Genomic DNA, 26,269 nt, shown 5'->3' with positions numbered 1-26,269 from the left:
ACAGTCCTCTTATGCTCTCGATATGGCGCAGTAAATTACTCTTCGTATAACGTTTGAAGAAGTTGCTCCGTTTTTCGGCAGTTTACAGCATTCCTTCCCCTCCTTTCGCCTCCCCTCTAACCCTACCCCTCCCTCCACAACTTCCCCATTAAACCCCCCCCCCCCCTCTTGCTCACTTCCCTGCCGCCACGCCAGTGCTCTCTGTCGGAGTGTTTACACGGCCTATATATTGCCCAGCACCTAGCGTACTCTTCGCAGTCGTTCGGTCTCTAGACTCGAAGGCTGTCACTGCGGTGGTGGCTCTGCGTTCCGGTATGTACTCGGCTGTGAAACTTAACGTGTGTATTTAGGTATTGTTCTTGCTTGCGCGTTGTGGCCGCGCCTTAATTTTTTATTGCTGCCCTGTTAAATGTAATCGCCACCAATGTTTGGACCCTTCAGGTCAATTGATTTGGGTTTGTTATGCTCACGCCGAGTACTGCCCGTAGCATGTTGTAACATTTCTGCGGCTGTATATGGGCATGCCACGATGGCATTGGACACTTCTTGTCAAGCCGCATTATAAGTTCTCTCTTGATTCTGTTTCAGTTTTTTTTCTCCTAGCGGCCCATATTACCTGCTCTGCTACTTTACAGCACTCTGCCACCATGTTTGCTTTACTCTTGCTTACTTTGTTTATATGTGTAAATAATTTTATTTGTTTCGCGTCCCGCGGGAGCGCATTCGAATTTGCCCCAATGAGAATCATAAGCTGTTTTATAAACTGTAAATTTTTATAAACTTGCATAAATAAAAATTTATTTTTGGTATTTTATATCTTTGCTTTGCACCAGCTTCCCACTGTCGTTGGGTTTTAATGTAAAACCCCCCTCCTTTTTGACTATGTAAGTTGTAGTGGACTGGACTTGTCTCCAATCGGCTACAACTTCTGCGCAACTCTGCTTCGGCAGTGGTTTTGCTGTGGCTTTTGTTTGTATTTTTCATGACCATGAGCGGCCCGGGTGTAAGTTGGATTTACCGGCTTCACCGCGACGAGCTGATTCTTTATCTTGAGGAGAACCAGCTTCCTGCTGCCGCGAGCGATACCGTGGCCGACATGCGCGCCTAGCTCGTTCAGTTCATACGCGAGTTCAGTGACGTCTCGTCTGGTGTTCCGTCGGCGCAGGCCACACTGGAAGTAAGTCCGGCTCCTGATAATTCCTTTTCCCAAAAATTGTTTTTCTCTGTTCTTAAATCCCTTCCTGTGTTGAGTAGTGGTGAGACCAGGCCTATTTTAGATTTTTTTTTACAGGCTGAGCGCCTCGCTAAATTGAATCAGGTGTCAGCTGGCACCTTTATGAAGGCTCTGCTTAGTAAGTGTACTGGCGTGTATGTGTCTAGGTTAACAGAGGCTATTGTACAGAAGATAGATTTCCATACATTTAAGATGTCGGTACTTCGTGCTGTGTGTCCACCGCGTGTCATGGACAAATGTAAGCCCGATTTGATTTTCAGGTTTCAGCGTCCTAATGAGTCAGTTACTCAATATATTGATGAGGTTGTCACCTATGCCGATGTTTTTGAGATTGACATCGCTGAGCCTGAGTTAGTACAGCTTATTTTAGGCAACTTTGCACCTCATTTGCTTACCCACTGTGGTATTTTAGCTCCACATACCACCTTTAATGCCTTGCGTGCTTGGGGTAGTGAGGTAGAGGCCCGGTTATTAGCGGTGTCTAAATACGAAGCTGAGTTCTCGCCTCCCCCCAGGTCTGCGTCCATGTCGCGTGTTCGTGAAAGGGGATTTCACACCCTAGAGGCTACCTCAGACTTTCGTGGCTGTGACGCACACGATGCTGACTCTAGTGTTTTACACACGTATGGAGATAATAGTCTTCAGCATTCTTCTTTTTCACCATGCTTTCATGACAGCTCATGTGTGGGGTGTTCGCCACCACGTAGGTTCGACATTAGCTCGCGACCGCGCTTTCCCGCGGGCGGCGCGATTAGTGTAATTCCTCCCGGTGGCTGTCAGTCCACCCTGCCTCCTAAGACTACGCAGCAGCGTGGGCGTTCGACTGGGGGCGCTGTTGTCAGTTCTGCGCAGCAATTACAGGACGTTGTTGTGCAAATTGTTGTGTGTTTGTACATGTGACTGAGGACTGTGATCAGGCACGCATTGATGTTAATGCCCGTAGATGTTTTTCTTGTAAGGGATTGGGTAATTACCGAAGTAATTGTCCGGGAAAACGGCCATTGACAGGACGGAAAAGAGGTCGTTACTGTCGGTTCTATAAAAAAGCCTCTAGCTCTGTTTTTCTAAATTTTTTGTCCGTGTGTATTCACGAGCGTTCTTTTTCGGCCTTAGTTGATACCGGTGCCACGTGCTCGGCTATTACTGAGACATTTCTTCAGAATTTAATTGAAACATTTCCTAAGTTTTCTTTTCGTGTATTTTCTGAAAACCAGATTAATATTTGTGTGGCGAATGGCGAGTGCCTTCGCGCATTTAAGTTCGTGGATATTCATTTCAAGACTAAGCATTTTTCCTGGAATTGGAAGTTTACTGTCGTGTGGGTCTTTCACCTAATTTTATTTTGCGTTTAGATTTTTTGAGCAAGGCAAGCTGTGTCCGGGATGTGGGCCAGCATGAGCTCCGGTTTGACGTTGCTCCTTCTGTGAAAACTCCCTTAAGATCGCAGCCTAGTAATTCCGTTATTTTTGAGTGTCGCGATGCCGATAGCATTGCTCAAAGGCACGCTATTGCCAACCTAGTTCACACTTTTTCTGATGTCATCACCTCTAAATAAGGAAACTGTGACATTTTGCCCTATAAGTTCTACTTAAAGGATAAAGTTCCCGTCCCCACTAAATATCTCAAGGTTTCTCCCCCAAACTTCAGGCCATGCGTGACATCGTAGTTAAGCTCTTAGCCTCTGGTGTAATTTCTCATTCTACATCTGATTTTTGCACTCCTACTTTTTTAGTGCATAAAACAGATTGTGCGAGCTGGTGTATGGTACATAACTACATTCCTTTGAACCATAAAATTGCTAAGGACGATGTTTATCCGCTCCCCACTGTTGAGTGTGCCCTTTAATATCTAGGTAAGGCCAGACATTTTTCGGTTATTGACATAAATCAAAGTTTTTACCAGTGCCCTTTGGATCCCAGTTGCTGTAAATATACCACATTTCAACTCCTTTTAGCCATTTTGAATATAATCGTGTGACTATGGGTTTTAGTTTGGGCAGTCAGGCTATGAGCCGGATCCTTGATAATGTCTTATCTGATCTCAAGTATGATTATGTGTTTAATTATATCGATGACATCATTGCATATAGCAACACTTTAGAGGATCACATTATTCACCTGACTGAAGTCCTTTATCGTTTACGAGGGGCTAATCTCACTTTTAACCCCCATGAAAGTTACATTAGGAAAAAGTCTGTTAAATTATTGTGTAATGTTATTTCACAGGGTACCTTCCTTATGGATCCTGACAAGATTGCCCCTATCATCCAGTTTCCTAGGCATGTAAATTAAAAGGAGTCCAACATTTTTTGGGTGTGTTAGGTTATTTCTCCAGGTTCATTAATAATTTTGCCTCTTTATCTGCGCCTTTAAATGTTTTACGTAATAAGGATTCAGTTTTTGAGTGGGGTCCCGAACAAGAGAAATCTTTTCAGACGTTGAAGTCTTGTATGGTTTGTTTCTTTTTTTGCATGCATTTTGGGGACTCCGGCAACCAGATGGATACACCGTTTGTGGAGAGACGACCTAATTCAGGTCCTGACCGAGGAAGCTGTTCAGTTCGAGGAGGACGGTACCGTAGCTACCCTTCGTGGTTTGCTCGTCCAGCACATGCGAGGTGCCTGGGAATCATCAGAAGAGGTACCGTCTCGGCAAGTCCCCACCTCGCTAATCCCGCTTCATCTAACTCTAGATTTAACGAGAAAATTTTATTTGCTAATTTAAAACTTCTCCCTCGTCTTGACAGCTGTGAACCGCGTGCGGTTCTTTGATTGCGGCTGCATGCTTAGCTGGGTTAAAACTAGTGTTTTCAGGTGTTGAAGTCTTGTATGGCTTCACCCCCAGTTCTCATTCTACCCGATTTTAGTAAACGGTTTGCCGTTCAGGTTGATGCCTCGCACATTGCACTTGGAACCATCCTAGGATACCTAGAGGAAGGCCAGATTAGGCCCATTGCCTATGCTTGTCGCTCGCTTTCGGAGTCTGAGCAGCGATTAGGTGTCTACGAGAAGGAGTCCTTGGCTTGCCTATTCGGCCTAGAAAATGCGAAAGTTATCTCAATGCCTGGGAGTTTGACTTATTTACCGATAACCGAGACCTTAGTTGGCTCTTTAATCATCCTCATCAGCTAGGTAAGCTGGGTCGTTGGATTTTGAGGCTATCACGATTTCAGTTTGTCATTCATCATATTCTAGGTAAAGAAAATGTTATTGCTGACTCTCTTTCGCGCATGTTTTGCACCGATGAATTTGATCCCTAGGAACCCCACTCATCTGATGCTACTAAATTTATTACTGCTTTTAAATTTTTTTTCCTGAATCATACTTTAATATCATGGAATGTCAGACTCAGGATCCTCTCTGCCAGCAGGTACTTAGAGATCTGCATGATAAGAAGGCTGTTCCCTAAGTCGAGGAGAGTGGTATGTTGTATTTTTCAGGAACTCCTGGCAGAGCCCGAAAGGCTGTTGTTCCAGGTGTCTTGAGGCCTATGGTGTTAACCTATTTTCATGCATCTCTCTTAGGTGGTCATCTAGGAATAGATAAAACTTTTCGCAGAATTTCATCGCACCTGTTTTGGCCCGAGATTCATGCTGATGTTCGGAAGATTGTTCGATCTTGTCTCGATTGCCAGATTTCTAAGCCGCCTCATAATTCTAAGGTGGGTCTGTATGCTGCTGATCCTCCTGTAGCCCCCTGGCATTTCTTACATATTGATATTTTTGGTCCTCTTACAGGTTCTAAGAGGGGTAATGTATGTTTGCTTGTTGTATTGGATATTTTTACAAAATTTGTCATTTTATTACCTCTTAGAAACATGAAGGCTGTTACTATCGTTAAGGTGCTTAAGGAACAGGTTTTCAAATTGTTTGGTCCTCCATGTATGATTGTTTCTGACAATGCCCCGTATTTTCAGTCTACTATCTATAAGAATTTCTCTTTTAATGGGCCGTTAAGCCTATCTATAGTTCAGCATATTTTCCGCAGGGAAACATGGTAGAGACGCAAAATAAGGTTCTCAAAAGTATCTTGATTTCTTTCTATCGGTCTGATCAGACTCTTTGCGATTCAGACATTGAGTATATCACGGTCGGACTTAATTCTGCTCTTCATTCTGCTATTGGTTTTCCACCCTAGATCCCGTTCTTAGGCCGTGAGCTTACTGTTCATTTACTGAACCAGTGGGGCTTGCCGTCTCTCGACACCAGCCTGGACGCCCAGGCATTGGAATGTGTACTCGACACGGTTTCCTTTAATATTCATAAGGCCCATAAGGCCGTTTCTGACAATTATAATAAGGCTAGAGCTCCTCATTGTTTTAATATTGGGGATTTATTCCAATGCAGGGCGTTTAAATTGCCTAAGTTGGCTGATCAGTTAAATGTGAAATTACTTCCTCCTTATGTGGGACCTTATTGTGTCGACAAGTTATTGGGTGTCAACATAAGGTGCTGTAGGCACAAGTTTAAATTCCGAAAGGCTCATGTAACCCAGGTGAAACCTTTTGTTATATAGATTTTTATGGGTTTGTTGTAAGCTTTTTGCAGTATATCTTTGTTATTGTACCTTTCATATGAGATTTGTCTATTGGCCTGTTGTTAAGTGTTTGTGTTCCTAGGAACTTGTGTTTGAAGCTTGTGTTTTGTTGGGTTTGTGCGCGGTGTTGCAGCTCCTTTTACATTTTTTAGTTTGGCGCGCCATCCTATTTCCCTGTTACCCTTGCTTGCTGTGCCGGACTTCTGCCAGCGATCTTCAGCTTCACCTCGCCGAGAGAGGTCTCTGTGGGGCTTTCCGTTCGTCGCCTCCTCCCTACTGGTGGTACCTGCCTATGAGAGCCCATCGTGCTACAATTAGCTTGCCTGGCAGCTTTCTGCTTGCGTGGAGGCTCAATTCTGTTTTTCCGCTTCTGGGTCTTGGAGAGCGACCGTGTTGACTCCGGCTGAGTGCCTCTCGCACTGCCGTGAGTCCATAGCTGCCCCTGTCCTTGCTTGGCGGGTCTTGGACATCGTAGCTGACCCCTTCGTCAGCCTGCTAAGGCACTGCGACTTGGTGCTCCCTGCTGGAGTCCCCTCCCATGCCTGGGTGGTTGCGACTGGTGGGGCCGCCCTGCTCAGAGCCCTTGTTCTGGGCTGATCACCGACTTCATCTCTGGACCTCTTACTCCGTATCAGACGCTGGCTGTCGTCTACAGCTGTTCTGAAGACTTGTTCTTCAGCATCATTTGACCTGTGTAGCATCTGACTACGTTCAAAGACATCTTGTTGATCGCCGCGGCGATCCTTAAGCTTGCTCTTCGATGCTGTCACCAGTCTCCGATTTCAACGTTATGAACTTTCTTCATTGTGTGGATCTTCTGGCTCTCAGAGCAAGGACACTTTAGGGAGGGGGGTTGAAGCAGTTGCTCCGTTTTTCGGCACTGTACAGCATTCCTTACCCTTCTTTCCCCTCCTCTCTCCTCATTTCCCCTCCCTCTCCAACTTCCCCTTTCTACCCCCCCCTCTTGCACACTACCCCGCCGCCTCACCAGCGCTCTCTGTCGGAGTGTTTACACGGCCTATATATTGCCCGGCTCCTAGCATACTATTCGCAGTCGTTCGGTCTCTGGACTCGAAGGCTGTCACTGCGGTGGTGGCTCTGCGTTCCGGTATGTACTCGGCTGTGAAACTTAACGTGTGTATTTAGGTATTGTTCTTGCTTGCGCGTTGTGGCCGCGCCTTCATTTTTTTATTGCTGCCCTGTTAAATGTAATCGCCACCAATGTTTGGACCCTTCAGATCAATTGATTTGGGTTTGTTTTGCTCACGCCGAGTACTGCCCGTAGCATGTCGTAACATTTCTGCGGCTGTATATGGGAATGCCACGATGGCACTGGACACTTCTTGTCAAGCCGCATTATAAGTTCTGTCTTGATTCTGTTTCAGTTTTGTTTTCGCCTAGCAGCCCATATTACTTGCTCTGCTACTTTACAGTTTTCTGCCACCATGTCCGCTTTACCCTTGCTTACTTTGTTTATATGTGTAAATGATTGTATTTGTTTCGCGTCCCGCGGGAGCGCATTCGAATTTTCCCTAATGAGAATCATAAGCTTTTTTATAAACTGTAAATTTTTATAAACTTGCATAAATAAAATTCTTTTTTTGGTATTTTATATCTTTGCTTTGCACCAGCTTCCCACTGTCGTTGGGTTTTAATGTAAAAACCTCCCTGGTTTTTGATTATGTTAGTTGTAGTCGACTGGACTTGTCCCAATCGGCTTCACGTTATTAATTGATTGATTTACCATACGAAATACACTCTGAGTTTCGTTGTTCGTCACCAGCAATAGCTCATCTGTAAGGACGTATCTTAACGTAACACGTTTGTAGGCAACGTCTTAAATTACACTGTAACCATCACTCTGTGTAAAGACCCTGATACTGAACCCAATTCCAGGTAACGAAAGTTCAGTTAACGTAAACTTAAGTTATATTACGCATACCAACGTAAGAGTCCTGCAGCTATTATGTTAGGAGTAGTTAAAATATTCCTGTTAACACCGCCGTTGTATGCCTTACACTGACAAGCTCAACGACTCCAGCCACTGTATCCGCCAGTTAAGCGAAAGAAGTCCATATGTCTATTTATTTATGTTACGTTGGCACATAAGTATCAGTCCCATGTAAAATGGTCAAATTCGCTACTGGACTTGTAAATATTTCAGTCACTTCTTGCAGCTCTGCAGCAAATAATTCTATAACCTACCGCACCTGTCAGGTAAAATTCTATCACCAACTGAGGATATACATGGACGTGACACCCCGATGCAGATATTCTGGCGGAGATCACGCAGCGTGACGGAGTGGCGAGTCGAGCGCCGGCAGGCCTGGTCTTGGCTCCCGCGGGGGTGGAACAGGTCTGGAACAGTCTTCCCTGGTGAGAGCAATGGCCGCCTCTATACTACGTCACACACGGTTGTTGATACTGGAAGGTTTTTCACACTGGGCCACTTCTTTCTGCAGAGTATCGCGGGTGGCCTGTCTCAAGGCGTCGCGAGGGCCGCGCTGAGAGAGGCGCGCACGCCAGTACACACAAGAAAGAGAATTGACACATCGGAGATACAAGGTTGTACTCAAGACACAACAGTTGTATTCATTTTATTATGATTTAAATTGTTTTTGTAAACATGTATTCAAGAGCTGATGTATCCGTGCGTCGTTACGAAATGCTACATGAAGAACACTCTCGCACTGTTCATTATACATGTGTTTACGGTAATAGTTCGTTTCACAAAAAATTATTCCTACCAAAGGTTTAAGATAAAATTTATGAGTTATAAAATAAATAATAACGGATTAAATAGCATTTATATTAAAAACGATATCACTATTTTTGTCTTTCTACCCTTGTTTTTTGACCCCTTGCAAATATTGGTTTGTTACATAAAATTTATTGAAACTCATTTTTTACAATATTTAAAAATTAAAAAAAAACTTTTAATTCAATAGAATGCATGGTAGAGAAGTTTAATTAATTTTTTTATTTATACTCCAGGTTTTTCCAAACCTTTGCAGTAATGGTTTGTATTGTAAAAAATTGTTTCAGAAAATTTTTTTGGATACAAATTATAAGATATATAAACAATCTGAACGGATTCGATGGTGTGTATACGAAGGGAGTTTTAATTGTTTATGTCCTTCAAACCTTTTTATTCTACCCTTTGTCGTTATGGTTGGTCATATAAAAAATTTATTTAGACAAATGTTTATAGCATTACTCTTACGATATATAATACGCCCAAACGGACCTGATATTAATCATATTATGGGAGTTATAGCGGTTAATATATTTTTCAATAAAACTATCCCCATATCTACCTTTTATCTCGACTGAGATTTTCCACTAATATAAATATATATAGTTTGGATGTGGTAAGTGGATAATTGCGGCAGTTATCGTATCCATAAAAATGTGATATATATATATAAATAAATAAATAAATATATATATATGAATGGTACAGGCAATGAACAAGGAATGTATTAGTGAGTGATTATTAAAAAATGCTATTGAAAGTTGAGAATTTATTACAAACAAGTAATGTACAATCTAGCCATCAGTATATTTATTTTTTAGTCATTTTAGGGTTTCATAAAATACTTGTGTTTTCTTAGAAAAAATGGCATTAGACTTATAAAATAGTTGTAGGTAAAAATTCTTTATGTAAAAAATAAGTAAGATGGAACTCATGGTTGATTGCATGGTTACAACGTTTACTTGGAACTCTATTTTTGTCCCAAGCTCCACTGTAAATGTCTCTTTCAATAAGACTGGAAAATGATTCTAGAAACCATCACTTAGCTTGGCTTCTGTATACTATTCAGGCATTTTTTTTTTATAAATTTTCCAGTCAGAAATTTTGGCAATTATCTAACTATTACTACTGGAGCAATTTTAAATACTTTAAATGGTGAAGGGTTTTTTTTAATTTCTAAGCTGTTCACGCCAATTGTACGGAAACTCCATTTTGATTTTAAAATTTACTTACCCCATATTTTTATCACATTCTAGATAGCTGTGTCCGCTTTCTGAAAATGTTATTTTCAAGGAGTCTAGTAAATTTATTTCATTTATGATAGTATGTATAAACCGAAGCAGAGTGTAATTTTAATTTTGGCCCTGGCAGGAATCGCAAAATAGAACAAAATGTGTTACAGACTTGTCCGTGTGATTGATAATAAAATAAAAATGTAACCACTTTGTCAGACCCTTTCTTGCCACAGGTTTCAGGACAGGAATAGAAATAAGACTCTTCTTTCTCCAGAATATGAATATTGAACGAGTACCTGGATAGTTGGTTTTTGTAATAGATATTATTTGTGGTTATATTAGGAGAATTTTTTTTTTAAATTTAATACCTTTTACAGCTAATCGTTTTGATTCTTGCTTTGTGTTTTAGCTGTCGTCTTTCTGTCGTTATACACATGTGCTTTTTCAGATGAACTTTAATTGAAATGGTTATAGATTGAATATTTTTCCATTCTTTATAATACTTACGGATTTTCAAGATGGCGGCCGAAACGAAAATTGGAACAGTGTCATAATAATTCAAAATGCCATAAAATTCTAGAAAACAAAATGCTTATAAACCAATGGTGATTCCAAGATGGCGGATCTAATATGGTGGATCAAAGATGGCGGATCTAATATGGTGGTTCTAAAATGGCGGTCAAAGCCAGCCAAAATGGCTGCCGTGACATCACAATCTAAATAACGGACTGTCACCAGGCACCAGTGCCGGAGGAACTATACAGTCTCCAGTGTACTGCTTAACTGACAAATAAGTTTCCATATACTAAAATGTACTTTTACTATCATTGTGAATGCCTGATTAGCGCAAACCATAGAACGGTCGAGTTAACATTAGCAGGTACAAAAATAAGTCATCGTGAATTATTTATGTGTAAAATCTTATCTCTTGGTACACCGAATTTGGTGGGAGTAATGTCGTGAATGCGACGGAAGTCAAGTAACGGGAATTCGTTACAACGGTGCTGCCATATGTGGCGGATGGCGCGAACTAAAGTTTACAAAGTCAAAGGGAAACTTTATAATATCAACTGTTTGATAGATTTCAACAAGATGGCAGTATTTATATTAAAAATCCTTGTAGTGTAAATTTTTTTCTTTTTTTCTCTCTTTTTATTTTACGCGCATTCATATTTTTGAAAGGGCTGCACGTATATCGAACGTTGCTACAACATCCAAACAATTTGAGCTTTTTATACAGTGATGTTTTACTTTTATATTCATTATATTCCAAAGGCGACGAAATACTGATTATTAATTTTTTCCATCACAGGAGGCATATAGTATATCATTTTACAACTAAGCCAAGTGGCCAGTCCTGAGCCTGGGGAAAGGAAGAGAGTTGTTCTGGGAGCTACCAACCTTCCAAATTAAAACTATTAGCAGGTATAAAGCCTACACCGAAGCCTCGAGGTAGGAACAAGAGCGGCCACTTTGGGACTACCAGAAGTCACTCATCCACTCTATAGACCAAGAATAATTTCCTGGAATATTTAAGGAGTGATCTAAATTGGTTTGAGAATGGATTAAAATTGACTGTGACAGAGCATTGTAGATCAGTGAATGATCTTCAACATCAATGAACACCATACAGCTTAATAATCCTACAAATATTAAGTATGAATTGTCGTTGAAACACACTGATAAAACTGATGAAAAAATCTTGGACATGCCAGGCCTTTAGCCATACCCATCATTTGTTGTTCATAAAAAAAGTGAGCCAGAGATGTGTAACATCTAACTTCGGTAACGCGCCAATTCATATGTTTTCAGTTTACAATAATAACATTTATAATGCAAAATAAGGACACAAAATTGAATGTAGAATTCTTTAAAATAATGCCGAGGGTGATAAATATACGCAACTTGTGTTTTAAACTACATTTCTGGACGCGAATCATACGTAGTTTCCGCACCCATCTCTAGAATTCGCTGTCATAGCAGATACGGAACTATTAAATCATTTGATTAGCAGACCGAAATTTTAAACTAGATAAAGAAAAGGCTCTGATAAAAGTGAAAAACGACTTGTAGAAATACTAAATCCCAGCTTTAACTTAACAGTTTATACTATAAAGTTTCCCTTTGTATTTGTGAACTTGTGTTCGCGCCATCAGCCACAGATGGCAGCACCGTGGTTTTTACACATTTTCGTTCCTTTACTTCCTTTCCATTCACGAAATTATTCTCACAAAATGCCGTTTACCGAGATGTTTACTAAGATGTCACACATGACTAATCATAACCAGCAAGGAACAGCATGCAACTCAACAGATTGTCTTTAACTGGAAGTGCTGTTGTTATTTGACTCGGTATAGTTTGAAAGGCCAGCACTGAATCACGCGAAGTTGCTGACTCCCCCTCGCGACCTGTTTGGAGGTCGTCGACCCGGCGACAATGCGCTGCTCCCAGGCGGATCTGCAAGTACAAGCAGGGTCAGGGCGCTTGCGCCGGCTCGGCTCTGCACTGGCGGTCTGGACGCGCGCTCGTCGCTTCTTCGCTGCCGACTCCTCGGCAGCTCCTTCGATGACTGCAGGTGATCACACTCATTCAGATACTTTCCTTTTTTTGCATGTGAAAAATCTGATTTAAATATTATTTTCATTATGTTAAGTAAATATGTTTATAGTAATCAACTCGATTAAGATCCTCAGCATTCTAAAATTAAAATTGAAACCATTATTGTACTATACAAAATAGTTTTGTAAACTGTGATACCAATTATACTGTTTTTTTAAATTAATTTTGTTTCTTAATGTAACAATATATTTCTATGTTTTTTAAATTAATTTGGAAGTAGTTTTTGTCTTACATAGATTTAAAAAATAATAATCATAAACCAGAAAATATCTCGTACTATCGAGCGGGTATATTTTTGTGGTTGCTGAGTTAAGAGTAGGCCTACTTGTATCACGCTAAGCATTATTTAACAGAGAAAATTAAATTTATCATTATATTTTCTGTCAACCTAATTGTCGGTCATGGGGCGAACTGGTTTTCTAATGTGATTTTTTTTTTCAATTACGAACACAACTTGTGTAAAAATAGTTTTTATTGTATTTAAATACCTCGACGACAAAAAAAGTTTAACAAGCCCGGTATAGTGAACTATATAAGAATACTTCAACAGTTCTAAAATAATAATACACATTTTTAGTTTAACATATCGTAAATTCCAATTTTTGTTAATATTTCAATTTCATGATACTTATCGTCTATTGCTCCTTTTGGGTATATTAAAAACAGCTCTTGTACTTAAATACGAATCACTTGGTTCATGTTCGTATATGTAAGGGTTACAACATAAAAGTTCCCATTTTTATAAATCAAAACACACATTATCGACTACGTTGATGGTAGATATATTTAATCTTCACTGTTTTAGTTGCAGATCATAAATTGAAATAATTGAAAAAAAGGAAGATACTTTACTCACATGCTGAATTGCATCAGTCAAAATTTTGAGGAAAGTTCTAAAGGAAAAATAAACCAACTCCTTAAATTAACGCTTTAATTCGTTTCAGAAAAATAGAGCTCTTATAAAAACAACACAAGTTAAATACGTTCCATCAAATCGGTTATTGTACATAAAATAATAAGTTTTCCATATACTGAAGAACGTTTGTTGATTACCATGCCAATCACCACTATACTTGTTAAAAAAAATTAACATTATTGATGACACGTCTAAATATATTCAAACAACCGTTAGAATTACATTTTGAGAATTAAATATCAAAATACAATGTAAATAGTAATCAAAGGTCGCATTATTTACTTATAAGGCCTTAGGCATACCAACATTCCTGATCTAAAAAATAATAATAATTTTTGATGTGCAAACATTCTAGCTCTCGGTATACGACATTTGGTAGCAGTATTTTCGTGAAAATGTAGCTGAAGTCGATGAACGGAAATGTGGGACAAACGTGGCGGACCCACGTGCAGCAACATAAACCCGCTATAGTCACTTTCGCAAACATAAGAGAACATACAAAACGTATTGGTGAGCCAAATGAAACTTTATGATAGTGAACTGGTGATATTCATCACCGACCAGCCAAACAGCCCCTAATTATTTACTTATTATTCGACAGTTTTGTGTGACAGTTTTATTGACTTTGACAAATTGATGACAAACCTAAACGTTTACAAATTTACACCCATGCCTTACCCAGGACTCGAAACCAGAGCCCTTCGCACCTTATGCCAGTGTGCACCCAACTACGCTACGGAGGTTGGCCCATTAAGACATTTACAAAACCGAGAATTAAATAGGCCATATAAAAATAACACACATATTAAGACTAGTATATTTTTTATTTGAAGGAATAATAAATATTATCACATGTACGAGATAGAGTTGCCATAATTATTCTGTCAATTCTAGCTACCTGGAGTGCTAGTTAACACACATCAGCTGCAGACCGCTGCCATCATCCAGTTGTCAGTAATCGATACAAGGAACACTAGTATCATTTAGTACACATTACATCTGCTGGAGTTTATTGCTGCTATATTAGTTTAATTATTAGCTGCTAGAGTGCGGTACGATTTATTAACAGAGAGACAACTGTCACGTGATCCGACAGATTGTCTACCACCTTGGCCGCCATATGGAAAATCCTTAACTATTTAGCTAAATATTCTGAAAAAAAAAAAAACAAAATTAAATAACAAAACTTAAATAATAATGATTTACTAAATCGATTCTAGTCCTCGGTTCAAACCCTGTTCGATGCAAGAAAAGGTAGTTTCAGGTAAAAAAAAATATTTATTCAATAATATATTTTGAGATATACTAAAACCAGCATAGGTTTCACATATTCTAGGCTTTCAGTAAGCCGATGGTTACATATTGGCCGTGACCATGCAATTTCGTAATGATTAACCTGGAAATTACAAAAAAAAAAAAATAATTATTATTAAAATATTGTATCTTAATGTAAGGTTGACATTTATTTAATTCTCGCCTAGTAATAAGATTAACTAAGGCTAAAATATATTTTTGAATTCTGTCTCCCATTACCTTTCGTGAATATTGTTAATTATTTTCTCTGCGAGCACAAATCGACACAGGATACCTGACAGACGAAATAAATATGTTTTCACTGTGCCTACCATGAAAATATAGTTTTTCCGATGCATTGAATATGTTAGGCGTATAGGTCAAGACTCTCCGAATCAAGAAGCCAGGTCATGTACAACGTCAGGCGTATAGATCAGAATTCTCCGAACCACGAGGTCAATCTTGACCTGATTTCAATCTTTACTACCGCATTTTACCGAACTACACAAATTAAAAAAACACGAAATACACACACCGGAGAAGCAATGAATAGAAATACACACAATACAGAATCAGATCTAATCAAAGATGACGAGAATAGCAGCTTTTACGATAGAGTCATTAACTGCTTAGCTGAAAGTGCTCCTCTTTTTAAAAAAATGTTGATTGGCTAGCTTTATATATTATTTGTTATACTTATTATTTTATTTTTTTATTCATTGAGATATCCAAAAGCTTATATTTAATATACATGTTTGAATTGTGTTATACATAATACAAAAGCAAATAATATGACATCATTGCCAAAGTAACCAAGCACTCAATGGTTGCTACTTTATGTAAGTGTAATTTAAAAACAAAAAAAATATTTAAAGGTATGTAGTAGGTAATGTACATGCGTATTAAATAATAGGAAAATAAAATAACCTACAGCCCATTAATGTTAGAGGAGAGACTATATAATTAATATCAGTCCCTTGTGTCAAACAATTTACAAAGAACACCTTTCTTAAATGTGTGTTTAATATAATTAATAATTATTGGAATATCTATAAGGTTACTATACTTTGACCTTGAACAGAGCTCGAGTTATATGAAACTCGCCTATTAAAGGAGGTCGTTTTATACTCGTAGTGGGTAACCTGATGTGCTATTGTCCGTACCTAATAATTTATTACATCGTTGATAATTAAATTTAATATTTTGTTTATCTCAATTTGTGTATCTTAGTATTTTCCGATAGTATCCCATCTACCATCATCTAGTCTCGGGCCCCGGGCTTGTGGTCAGCCACCCGGGCCCTTCCGGCCTAGTCCGACCCTGGGGATACGATCTCGCCAGAGGGATACGATCTTGTCACAGGGATACGATCTTGCTACAGGGATACAAGCAAATCAGAAGAATACGATAATACAGACTTGACTTCTTACATTAAACGAAAAAGATGTAGATTTTCACATTGTGTCCATTTCATATACCGTGTGTGTATTGTGTGTCCATCGCATCTCTGGTGTTTGTATTTCGTGTTATTTTTTGTTTAATGTGCGTTGTTTGGTTAAATGTACGTAGTTAAGACTAAAGTCAGGTCAATATTAACTTCGGGGTTCGGATACGTCTGATCTATACGCCTGGCAATGTACATGACCTGGCCTATTGATTCGGAGACTCTTGGTCTATACGCCTTACTTATTGCATGGACTAGTTGGAAGGTGTTCCATGCATCGAAAACTTATATCTTCATGGTAGGCACAGTGAAAAATATTTATTTTGTTTGTCAGGTATCCTGTATCGATTTGTGTTCACAGAGAAAATTGTGTTTAATTTTCGCGAAAGGTAATAAGAAACAGAATTAAAAACATATTTTAGCATTAGTTAAGCTTATCAACAGCCGATAAGCAAATCAAGGACGGAAATATATCGTGTCAAACTTGCTTTAAGAGACGATTTTTGATAAATTTAATTTTTTTATAATATCTAGGTTAATTTTTACGAATTTGCAAGGTAACGGCCAATATGTAACGATCGGCTTACTGGAGGCTGGTAAACTTGAAACTTATGCTGCTTTCAGTATATCTCGAAATACATTATTGAATTAATAATTTTTTAACCCTAAAATTACCTTTGTTTGCTTCCAACAGGTTTTGAACCAACGACATGAATCGATTAAATCAATCATTACTGAATACATTTTTTTTATGAAATTTGGAATTTTTTTCAGAATATTTATTTAAATAATTATGGATTTTGTATTTTGCGGCCAAGCCGGTAGACCAGATGTCAGATCCCGTGACAGTTGTCTGTCTGATAATAAATAATACTGCACTCTATCGGCTAAGAATTAAACTAATAAGGCGGCAACAAACTCTAGCAGATGGAATGTGTACTATATGACACTAGTGCTCCTTGTATCGATTACAGAAAGCCGGATGACGGTAGCGGTCTGCAGCTGATGATTAAAGTCCCGGAAATTTCGCGGATTCCTCTGGCCTCAGGATAGAATTCAAAGTTATAGGTGTGCTCGACCCATGTTTACTTTCCCATTGGTTGATTTCTTAGAGAGAACATTTTTATCCTTGTTATTTGGCACTACCTGATTCGCTTACTTCTCTCCTAGCTGGACATCGTTGGCTCACGGTCATAGAGGGGCGTGTCCAGATAACTGCGGTCCAATCATGAACACAGTGCGACAGTGTGGAGGTTTGCATTCAAGCTTGCGACTAAATGAATGCGCGAAAATTCCGTGGCTCTACTGATGATGTATGTTAACTAGCGCTCCAGGTAGCTAGTATTGACAAAATAATTTTGGCAGGTCTGTCTCGTACATATATTTATTATTCATACAAAATTAAAAATACATATTATATGTGATATATTATATATACTTTATTTAATTCTCGGTCTGATAAATGTTTCGTTGGTTGGGTTTTTTAGGCGTATGTTTTCCAGCCTAGAAGTAAAAGCTGTGATGGATCGAATCACAGCGCTTCCAATGTTTTTTGTATAAACAATTAAATTTAATATCTCAATGTGGACCATAATAACTCTGCTATGTTATGGAACATTTACCTTATGTGCATGAGACAGAGTGATGCTGGCGCTCTCTAGGACCAAAAACAAAGATGATGGATTCTAAGATTGCGTTCTCCAGCAGAACAGAAAAACAAAAATGATGGCCGTAACATCATCAATGATGACAGTCTCCTGCGTACGACATCAAGATAGCAGCTGTGTTATTATAATCTAAAAATAGTAGTAGTGACATCAGATCCAAGTTGTTGGACATATTATTGAAATTGTAGATGTTGACAGAAACAAAAGTTCTACCATTCGAGACATTCAATTTTAAGATGGCAGAATACAAAGATGGAGGCTGAGGTCAAAGATCAAGGTCGAATGTAAGATTCAAAGTTAAAGCCAAGGTTAAAATAAAGGTAGTAAAATTTGGCCTCCTTGAGTCTGTGCGGTCGGTTATTGACCCCACCTAACACCTTAGTCTTGAACCTGGGCCAACTCCGGCCAATATATACTACTTAAACCTATTGTTAAAATAAATTTTTGTATAATCAACCATTACTTAAAGTGTTGGAAATAACAAAGTTCGAAATTTAAAAAAGTTCTTACTTTTTTAATTGATGTACTATTAAATTCGTTATACCTTACTGTGTAAATCCTAAACTTCATTTAAAACTTTAGCTGAAACTATGTTAAATGAAACGAATTACTACCGTATAAAAAGGGGTTTAATTTTTAAAAAATTCAAAACTTCTTAAAATTAAATTAGTTTGAATTTGTTATAAACCATTTTAATATTATCTTAAACCTTGGTGAAAATAAAATTTTAATACGATAACGTAATTAGTGCAGAAATGAAAAAAATGTGTTTGAAGGGCAAAAAATGAAATGATTACCTTAGTTGGCATATCATATGAAATTCTTTTTAAGCTATTAAATGCTGGACACACTGAGTTAACAATATTCGTAATATTTTTGGTGCATGGAAAATGAGCAAATATTTAATCGATAATTTTGTAATATTAAAAAACATAATATTTATGAACATTAAGTTCTTAAAATGATCCAAACAATTATATAAGTTTCAAAAATATTTCCAGAATAAATAGGTTGTTAGAAATCTACCTACTCCTGTAGGCTATGCCCAAAGGGATTTTTAATTATTGTCATCTCAATTTATCTGCAAATAATACTAAATACACTGGGATAGCAGGTCAATTGAAAACAGTACAATAGGAAATTTGATACTAAATAACTTTTTGATAAAACTTTAATTTGACTTCTTGAAATTATTCATTCTTGTGTACACAAAATTGAATACTAACTTTAACCCAACTTAATCATTTCACATTCACTTTCTGTGAATCAGTTTGTTAAAAGTTTTATTAAATTTGCTTTCCTATCATTACGTTTTAAGGGAGTGATTCGATCCAAAGTAATTTCAGGATTTGGAAATACATATTTTGTTATGACTGTCATGATGTTTCATGTAAAGATTCTGCAAGAGTTTTAATTATTTTAGTGTTCATATTCAAATGAGAATCACACATTCTGAAGAAGAGATACGTTTCTGATAAAAAATTAAATAAAAATTCTACAATGCATTTTTTTACTTTATGAAATGTCTTGGAAACGTTATCTAAAAGAGGGATGCAGTACTTCAAGTCATTTACCAATAGTTTACATTTTAATAAGTGGTAAGTTTAGATTACATATTACAAATACTGTGATATTTAAAAAATAATTGGTAATGTTGGATATATTTAAAAACTTTAAAATAGTGTTGATGGTTAGTTAAGTTAGGGTAGCCTTATTTAAAAACAGTGTGGATGGTTTGTTATGTTATGTTAACTACAGTAAAAAATACTACAAAATCATTTGAAATTGAGTTAGCATTTACCTACTTAAAATGTAGCTAACCAGATGATTCCAAAATTTAACAGTATTTTTATGTAGCTAACCTAAATAACCGCCCACAACTTTTCACAGTATTTTTAATGTTCCTACCTAAGAACCATTTTCATTATTAATTTTATGCCACTTTTTACGTAACTAACCTAATTTGTTGTTAAAAAGATTAAGTACTGGTAAATTACTTGAAGTATCACAATTACATTTTAGACAATCATTTTTTAACCGACTTCATAAAAGGAGGAGGTTCTCAATTTGACTGTATTTTTTTTTAATGTTTGTTACCTCAGAACTTTCGACTGGGTTAACAGATTTTGACGATTATTTTTTTATTTGAAAGCTGGTGCTTTCCATGTGGTCGCATTTCAATTTGGTCCAGTTCTAACAATGGCATCCATGAGAAAACCATATAAGTCCTAAATTTGCATTAAGTATGTTCGCGGCAAATGGACGAATAACTAAATATCACGCCAACCGATTTTGATTATTCTTTTTTTATTGGAAAGGATACACTTCAAGTGTAGTTTGATGAGAGTTTTGTTAGATTCTGATAATGGGATCCATGACTAAAGCCCGCCGCACACGGTACAATATTCCTTACAATATTGTAAGCTAGGAGTCGTACTGGCTCTACTACTAGTTTCTTCACTCGAATTCAAACTGGATACTAGTAGCTGTACGAGCTGGGCTACTGGTTTTGCGTAATAGACTGCGTCCTATTTTCGTTGCTTGGTGTGTTCCAATATTTAAGGAGTGGCCAATCAGAACTCACGAAAACAGCATGAGGGGTTGTTTACACTTTTAAGCGCGCATGTCGTGATAAACATGGATGGAAAGAAGTGGAATAGTGACCCAATCCTCGTTTTAATAAATGCATACAAAGATTAGTCTTGTTTGTGTGCAGTAAAAAATGTGAATTATCATAATAAAAATTTATTGTGGAGAATATACTCTTAACAAAACTAGTAAGGCAGCTAGAATCGTGTGCAGCAGAAACTTATAGCGCACCTAGTGTCTCAGCTTGTAGCCTACACAGTACAGAAACCAGTAAGCATTCTAGTAAGCAAACAAATATAAAATATTGTACCGTGTGCGGTGGGCTTAAGTAACGGAACTATTCAATTCTTAGGAGCAAATTAACGATACTCGGCCGAATCATTTATAGGCTATCCGGATATTTGAGTCACCTACCGTAACTTCGTTATGGTCAAGTAATTGTCGTAGTCAAATATGATGATCTGTGGAACTCCTTAACAGCTTACAGTAAGGGTGCGATCTGTGGCAGAATTTCTGTCTGTAATAAAATTGCAAGGCGCTTACGTTCGTTGGTGCATTGCAACATGACGCAAGCGTTCTAATTGCATTACTTAAGGTGTATTATGTGTGACATTCATTGTCGGAAGAGAGATTTCGTAGTCTCGTTATTTCCGTCAACGATCTATCGTCGTGTGGTCAATTTAATAATTAGTTGGCGTCCAAATCTGATACAGCTAAGCCTTCCAAACTTTTCACACGACTTAGTGCAACATACATTTGCCCTTTTGCAATTTTTTTTTACCAAGGTGGATTATTGATATTTTCCTTGCTCAAAACATTTTTCATGTAAAGCCGGATTTTCGAAAGTCTATTTTGAAATTGTCCTCTAGGTAGGCGTTTCTCCCTGACTTCGTTTGTTTCATTTAAACGGCGCTGTCTCATATGAGCAACACGTTTAGTAGGTCTACCCATATTCAGACAAATTAGTTAGTGTACTTCAGATTCACTAAAAATCAAAAAATAAACACAAATTTTGACCAAAAAAAACCGACTTAAAAAACAATTCCAAAACAAATTAATTTGCACTAAAAAGTAAAAAAAAATTGCGTATTCTTCAACAACTTGATAATAAACTTACTATTTATTCCTACTCATCAATATGTAGGTACGATCTATGTGTTTACTACGCAAGAAGATAGGTAGGTACCTACCCACTTCAAATCTAACTCAACACATACCTATGAATAACAAACAATGATCAAAATATGTTTTAGAGTTCTCCTAAGTAAAATAAAATGATAAATATTAGACTACCTAAAAGTCAATCAAATAATTACGATAATATAATGTAATTACTATTATTGTTATTTTTGGAGTCGGTTTCAGCCAAGGAAACAATACAATATACGTAGCAATAATAATACGAGAATACTTTAAGAAATATTTTTTGTTTACAGATTAACTTTTATACGAACGACAATATACTGTGAGTACTGTGACAGAATACCGATACCTAATTAAACCCATTTACAAATTAACTTTTATAAGACAATAAACTGTGACAATATCTGCGACCTTGAAACGACATAAATACCAATACCTAATTAAACCAAACAAACGAACTTTAATACGACACTATGCTGAGACAAAATGTAGCACACGGTGATATGAAAGTATAGCCAATATTAAACACCAGGAATTACCGCAAGAAGGACGGTGTGGATATAGAACACGGTTGGTAATGAAGTGACTGGTATCTGGCGCGGCGCGGGCCCGGCGTGTTCACTTGACAGCTCCCCTCTCCACACCCGCCTAGGCCCGCTCTCGCCTCTCGCCACAAGTCGCGCGTGCCTCACCTATAACTATGTACCTACCTGGGCTGACACCGACTCCAAAAATAACAATAATTGCAGCTACATCATATTATAGCAATAATTTGATTGACTTTTAAGTAGTCTAATATTTTTCATTTGATTTTACTTAGGAGAACTCTAAAACATATTTTGATCATTGTTTGTTATTCGTAGGTATGTGTTGAGTTAGATTTGAAGTGGATAGGTACCTACCTACCTTCTTGCGTGGTAAACACATAGATCGTACCTACATATTGATGAGTATAAACAGTAAGTTTATACAACAGTAAGTTGTAGAATAATAAGCAATTATTTATTTTTTTTAGTGCATATTAATTAGTTTTGAAATAGTTTTTTTTTTAAGTTTTTTTTTGGTTAAAATTTGTGTTTATAAACAAGCCAAGAAATGGGGAAAAAATGAGTATTGGAATTTTTATTTAAATTTTTTCAGAAAAGAAATCTTCCTGCTCATATAGCCGCCTACATTGTCAGCTTAAAGAGCTGTGATTCTTTTACCGCTAAAGCGAACAGGCCACTAGAGTAAATGTTAGACTTGTTTAGATAATATTAAACACCAATAAAACATAACACACCTATTGGCTGGTAAAAAGGGACTGAATAATGACTAAATTTAACTTACTGATTTTCATGTCATTGCGAATTACGATAGTTTTGTCCTTTCGATTTATTCGATATATTTTTATTCTATGGGAGCCCATTACTAAAGATACGGTTGAAGGTCGTTCGCAGATAACGGGAGGGCATGAGTCAGCCGGCACCGGGGATGTTCCAGCAACTGGCGGAGAGATGGAGGCTGGCGCGAGGCTGAAGCAGCCCTTCCTGAGCGGTCTGGCGGAGGGCGAGGCGCGCAGCTCCCGGCAAGAGCTCGTCTCGCAGCTCAGGCTCTGGCTGGACCGCCAGCCGCACCTGCCGCAGCTCACAGGTCGGTGCTCTGCGGCCTGGGAGGGGAGAAACAACCCCCGGGATATTTGACAATTAAACTCTTAGAACCTCTATTTATAAGACATGCTGGAATCTAATTTTTATTATGGATTTGTTACTTTAAATTTAAAGGAATATATTTTTTTCTTTTAAATTACACACGGGTAGGTTTTTAAAATGTTACCGACCACATACCGTCGAAATGGCGTTATAAAAAGAGGCAATAAAAACTTTGAAAGATGTTTTCTAATGCGCAATTATGAATACCCATTTGAAATCTTTAGGTATTAAACCGCACATTAAATTTTATGCTAGTTACAATGAAATTTTTCCTTTTCTCATTATTTTTCTATTTTTTTATTAGAAAACACTTAAAAATATGGAACATTAAAATAAAAGACGTCGACTCGGAGCCCTGCATGGTGCCGGCCACTGTATGCCGCGGAGTCCTGTTAGGCGCGGGACCCTTCCAGGCGCGGGGACCTGCTAGGTGCGGGGTCCTTATAGGCTCGAAGGCCTGTTAGGCACGGTGCCCTAGGCGCGGGGGCCTTCCAGGCGCGGGGACCTGCTAGGTGCTGGGTCCTTATAGGCTCGAAGGCCTGTTAGGCACGGTGCCCTAGGCGCGGGGGCCTTCCAGGCGCGGGGACCTGCTAGGTGCGGGGTCCTTATAGGCTCGAAGGCCTGTTAGGCACGGTGCCCTAGGCGCGGGGGGCTTCCAGGCGCGGGGACCTGCTAGGTGCTTGGTCTTGCTAGATGCGAAGTCTTTATAAGCGAGCAATATGACATTATAAAAGTAACTAACTTCACTTTTTAATATCAAGGTGTGTGTAAAATAATAATGGATCAAAACTCATTTTCAACCACTTTGAACGTATACAATCACTGTCATGTAACGAAAGTGCATTATATGAGTACGTGTATTCAAAATTCGACAATATGAAAAAAAACTATATCGAGTATTTGAGTAATATGGACCTGAAACTAACTCTGCACGTATAAGCCCATCACGTAACAGTACCGTCATGCATAGTTAAATTTTATACTTTACTTATATTTTTACTTTAAGTTTCATGAAATTAGAAAAAAAATATTCAATATATTTTTTTTTACATAGTTAACTGACAAAGTATTAATTTTATCAATTTTACAACCTATTCCAAAGGAATAAGTAAACCTATTACATAACATAATTTCAAATCAGAATTGTTGGATACCTAATAACGATATTATTTATTTCAGATCAATTAAAGTAGCTTTATTTAGGTGTAAAAATTCTATGACTAACGATTCTTTTACAGTAGTGGGGTTATGGCAGTTCTATGGTAGGCTTCCGAAAAAGGAGAATGAACGGGTCAGTAACCAACATTCATCTTTTTTTTTTTTTCGACGTTACAGCCACCATCTTCGCGATCATTATCTTGAACTGTGCACTTAAGATTTGATACCTATAGTTAAATGTGACACCCCTATTACATTATGTACCTAAAAAAAAATAACAGAATAAAACAAAAAAGAACGAAACAATAAAATGCAGTCCTCAGTTGGATCCTCAACAAAAGTAAACACGTTACTTAATAATAAAAAGTATTTTGAAATAAATTGTTTGATAATTATAATAATAATTATATAATACATATCCATTTATCTCATATTATTATTTGATCACAATGCACACAAGCAGAATCACGGCCCCACCAATTATACCAACACATATTTTACTGTTGCTAATTTGTTGTCACGAAATCTACATGTATATTGGATGCTGCCATATTGGAGATTCTTTTGTTTGCTAGAGTATGCTAGCATCAAACGTCAACTTGCTTCGATTGTTTTCTTTTAGAGCGCACTAGTGTCAATTACCAGATTATAATGCACTTTATTGAACACCATATATCGTCTTTCTTGGCCACTTTGATGTTAAAAAATACGAACTTAAAAATTCAGAAATGTTAAAAAATTATAATAAATTACATGATAAATTATTAAATTATTTTATCAACTGCTGTCCCTTATTAGTACAAATCTAATTTCGGCTTAAAATATCACTTATAAAATTAATTTTTTTAATATTTCCACAAATAATCAAAATTGTGTTTATAGCAAACTGCCACGTCCCTTTTAGGTATATTTAAAAGAAATACTACCTATTGTAGCCGTTACCATGGCGTGACTTTCAGAAAACTTTTATACAGTTTTTCATTTCATAGTCCATAGACCCCAAAAACATCATCAACTCAAAAGTATGCATCCATACATACAAATATTTGTGGAAACCGTTAAATGCCGCAGTTTTTCACAAATTTCTTCCAAACTAATACATAATATCTAATTGTGGAAAATCTCGGTCAAGTTCGTTAATGGGTAATTTCCGACGAACAGGGTAAAAATGAGGAAGATATTTTGCAAAACAGTCACATCACTGTAACTCCCATAATACGAAAAATATCACTTCAGTTTGATTGTATTATAACTCGTTGGAGTAATAACACAATCTTTTTGATAAAAGAGTTTTTGATTACACTAACTATAACTGCAAGGGGTTGAAAAAACCAGGGATGGAGGACAGAAAAACATAATTATCTTTGTAGGCACAACATCTAATTCATACAAATTATGTATTAAACTTATAGTTATTTATCTAAACTTTTTGTCTGATATGAAATTTATCATTAGGTGAACTATTGCTGCGAGGGGTTAAAGGGGTTTAATTTATGACCTAGATTCGAAAAAATAAAAATTGCTTACATAATATGTTTTGTTACTTAATCGATTTCGGACTTGGTTCGATTCCCGGCGGGAGTAAACATGTAATATATTAATAATAAATTATAAAAAAAAATTATGAACAAAACTAAAAATTTTTTACCTCACATCCGCCATCATGAATAATGACATCATTGTAAAATTCATAAAAAAATTTTATCTAACAAATTTAAGAATAAAAATTTAATACAAAAATATTTAAAAAAATTATAAAAAAAATGTACACTTACGCCATGGAGCTCGGAGTCCTCGGTTCAAATCCAGCGAGGGCAAAAAAATGACACAGGTCGTTTCTCCATGGAAGCCGCCGGCAGACTGATCTCCCACCACTTATGCCAAGGTATATATATATATATATATATATATATATATATATATATATCGTCAACTGGTATCTATAAAAACAAAAAAAAATTACAAAAATTTACAATCACAGCTTCTGTCAG

At 37.3% G+C, this 26,269-nt stretch overlaps 1 protein-coding gene across 14 annotated transcripts in view; it reads left to right on the top strand.

The window, feature by feature from the left end:
- Positions 1–242: 242 nt before the first annotated feature.
- Positions 243–26,269, top strand: part of LOC134531200 (alpha-tocopherol transfer protein-like) — a 189,247-nt gene continuing 163,220 nt past the window's right edge. For 4 of the 14 annotated variants that reach the window (XR_010074966.1, XM_063366847.1, XM_063366843.1 and 1 more), the window contains exons 1-4: positions 1,192–3,873; positions 8,039–8,333; positions 12,177–12,333; positions 22,912–23,061. Coding sequence is in view for 13 of the 14 variants with exons in the window: in XM_063366847.1 (XP_063222917.1) it covers positions 3,844–3,873; positions 8,039–8,333; positions 12,177–12,333; positions 22,912–23,061 (632 nt within the window). In the remaining variant the exon portion in view is untranslated. The other 10 variants (XM_063366848.1, XM_063366851.1, XM_063366846.1 and 7 more) reach the window with 9 other exon arrangements.

The sequence above is a fragment of the Bacillus rossius genome, chromosome 3 (genome assembly GCF_032445375.1).
Source record: "Bacillus rossius redtenbacheri isolate Brsri chromosome 3, Brsri_v3, whole genome shotgun sequence".
In the NCBI taxonomy this organism is placed as follows: Eukaryota; Metazoa; Arthropoda; class Insecta; order Phasmatodea; family Bacillidae; genus Bacillus; species Bacillus rossius.
Note: the sequence above shows the minus strand (reverse complement) of the source record. Positions and strands in the feature narration are given on the sequence as shown.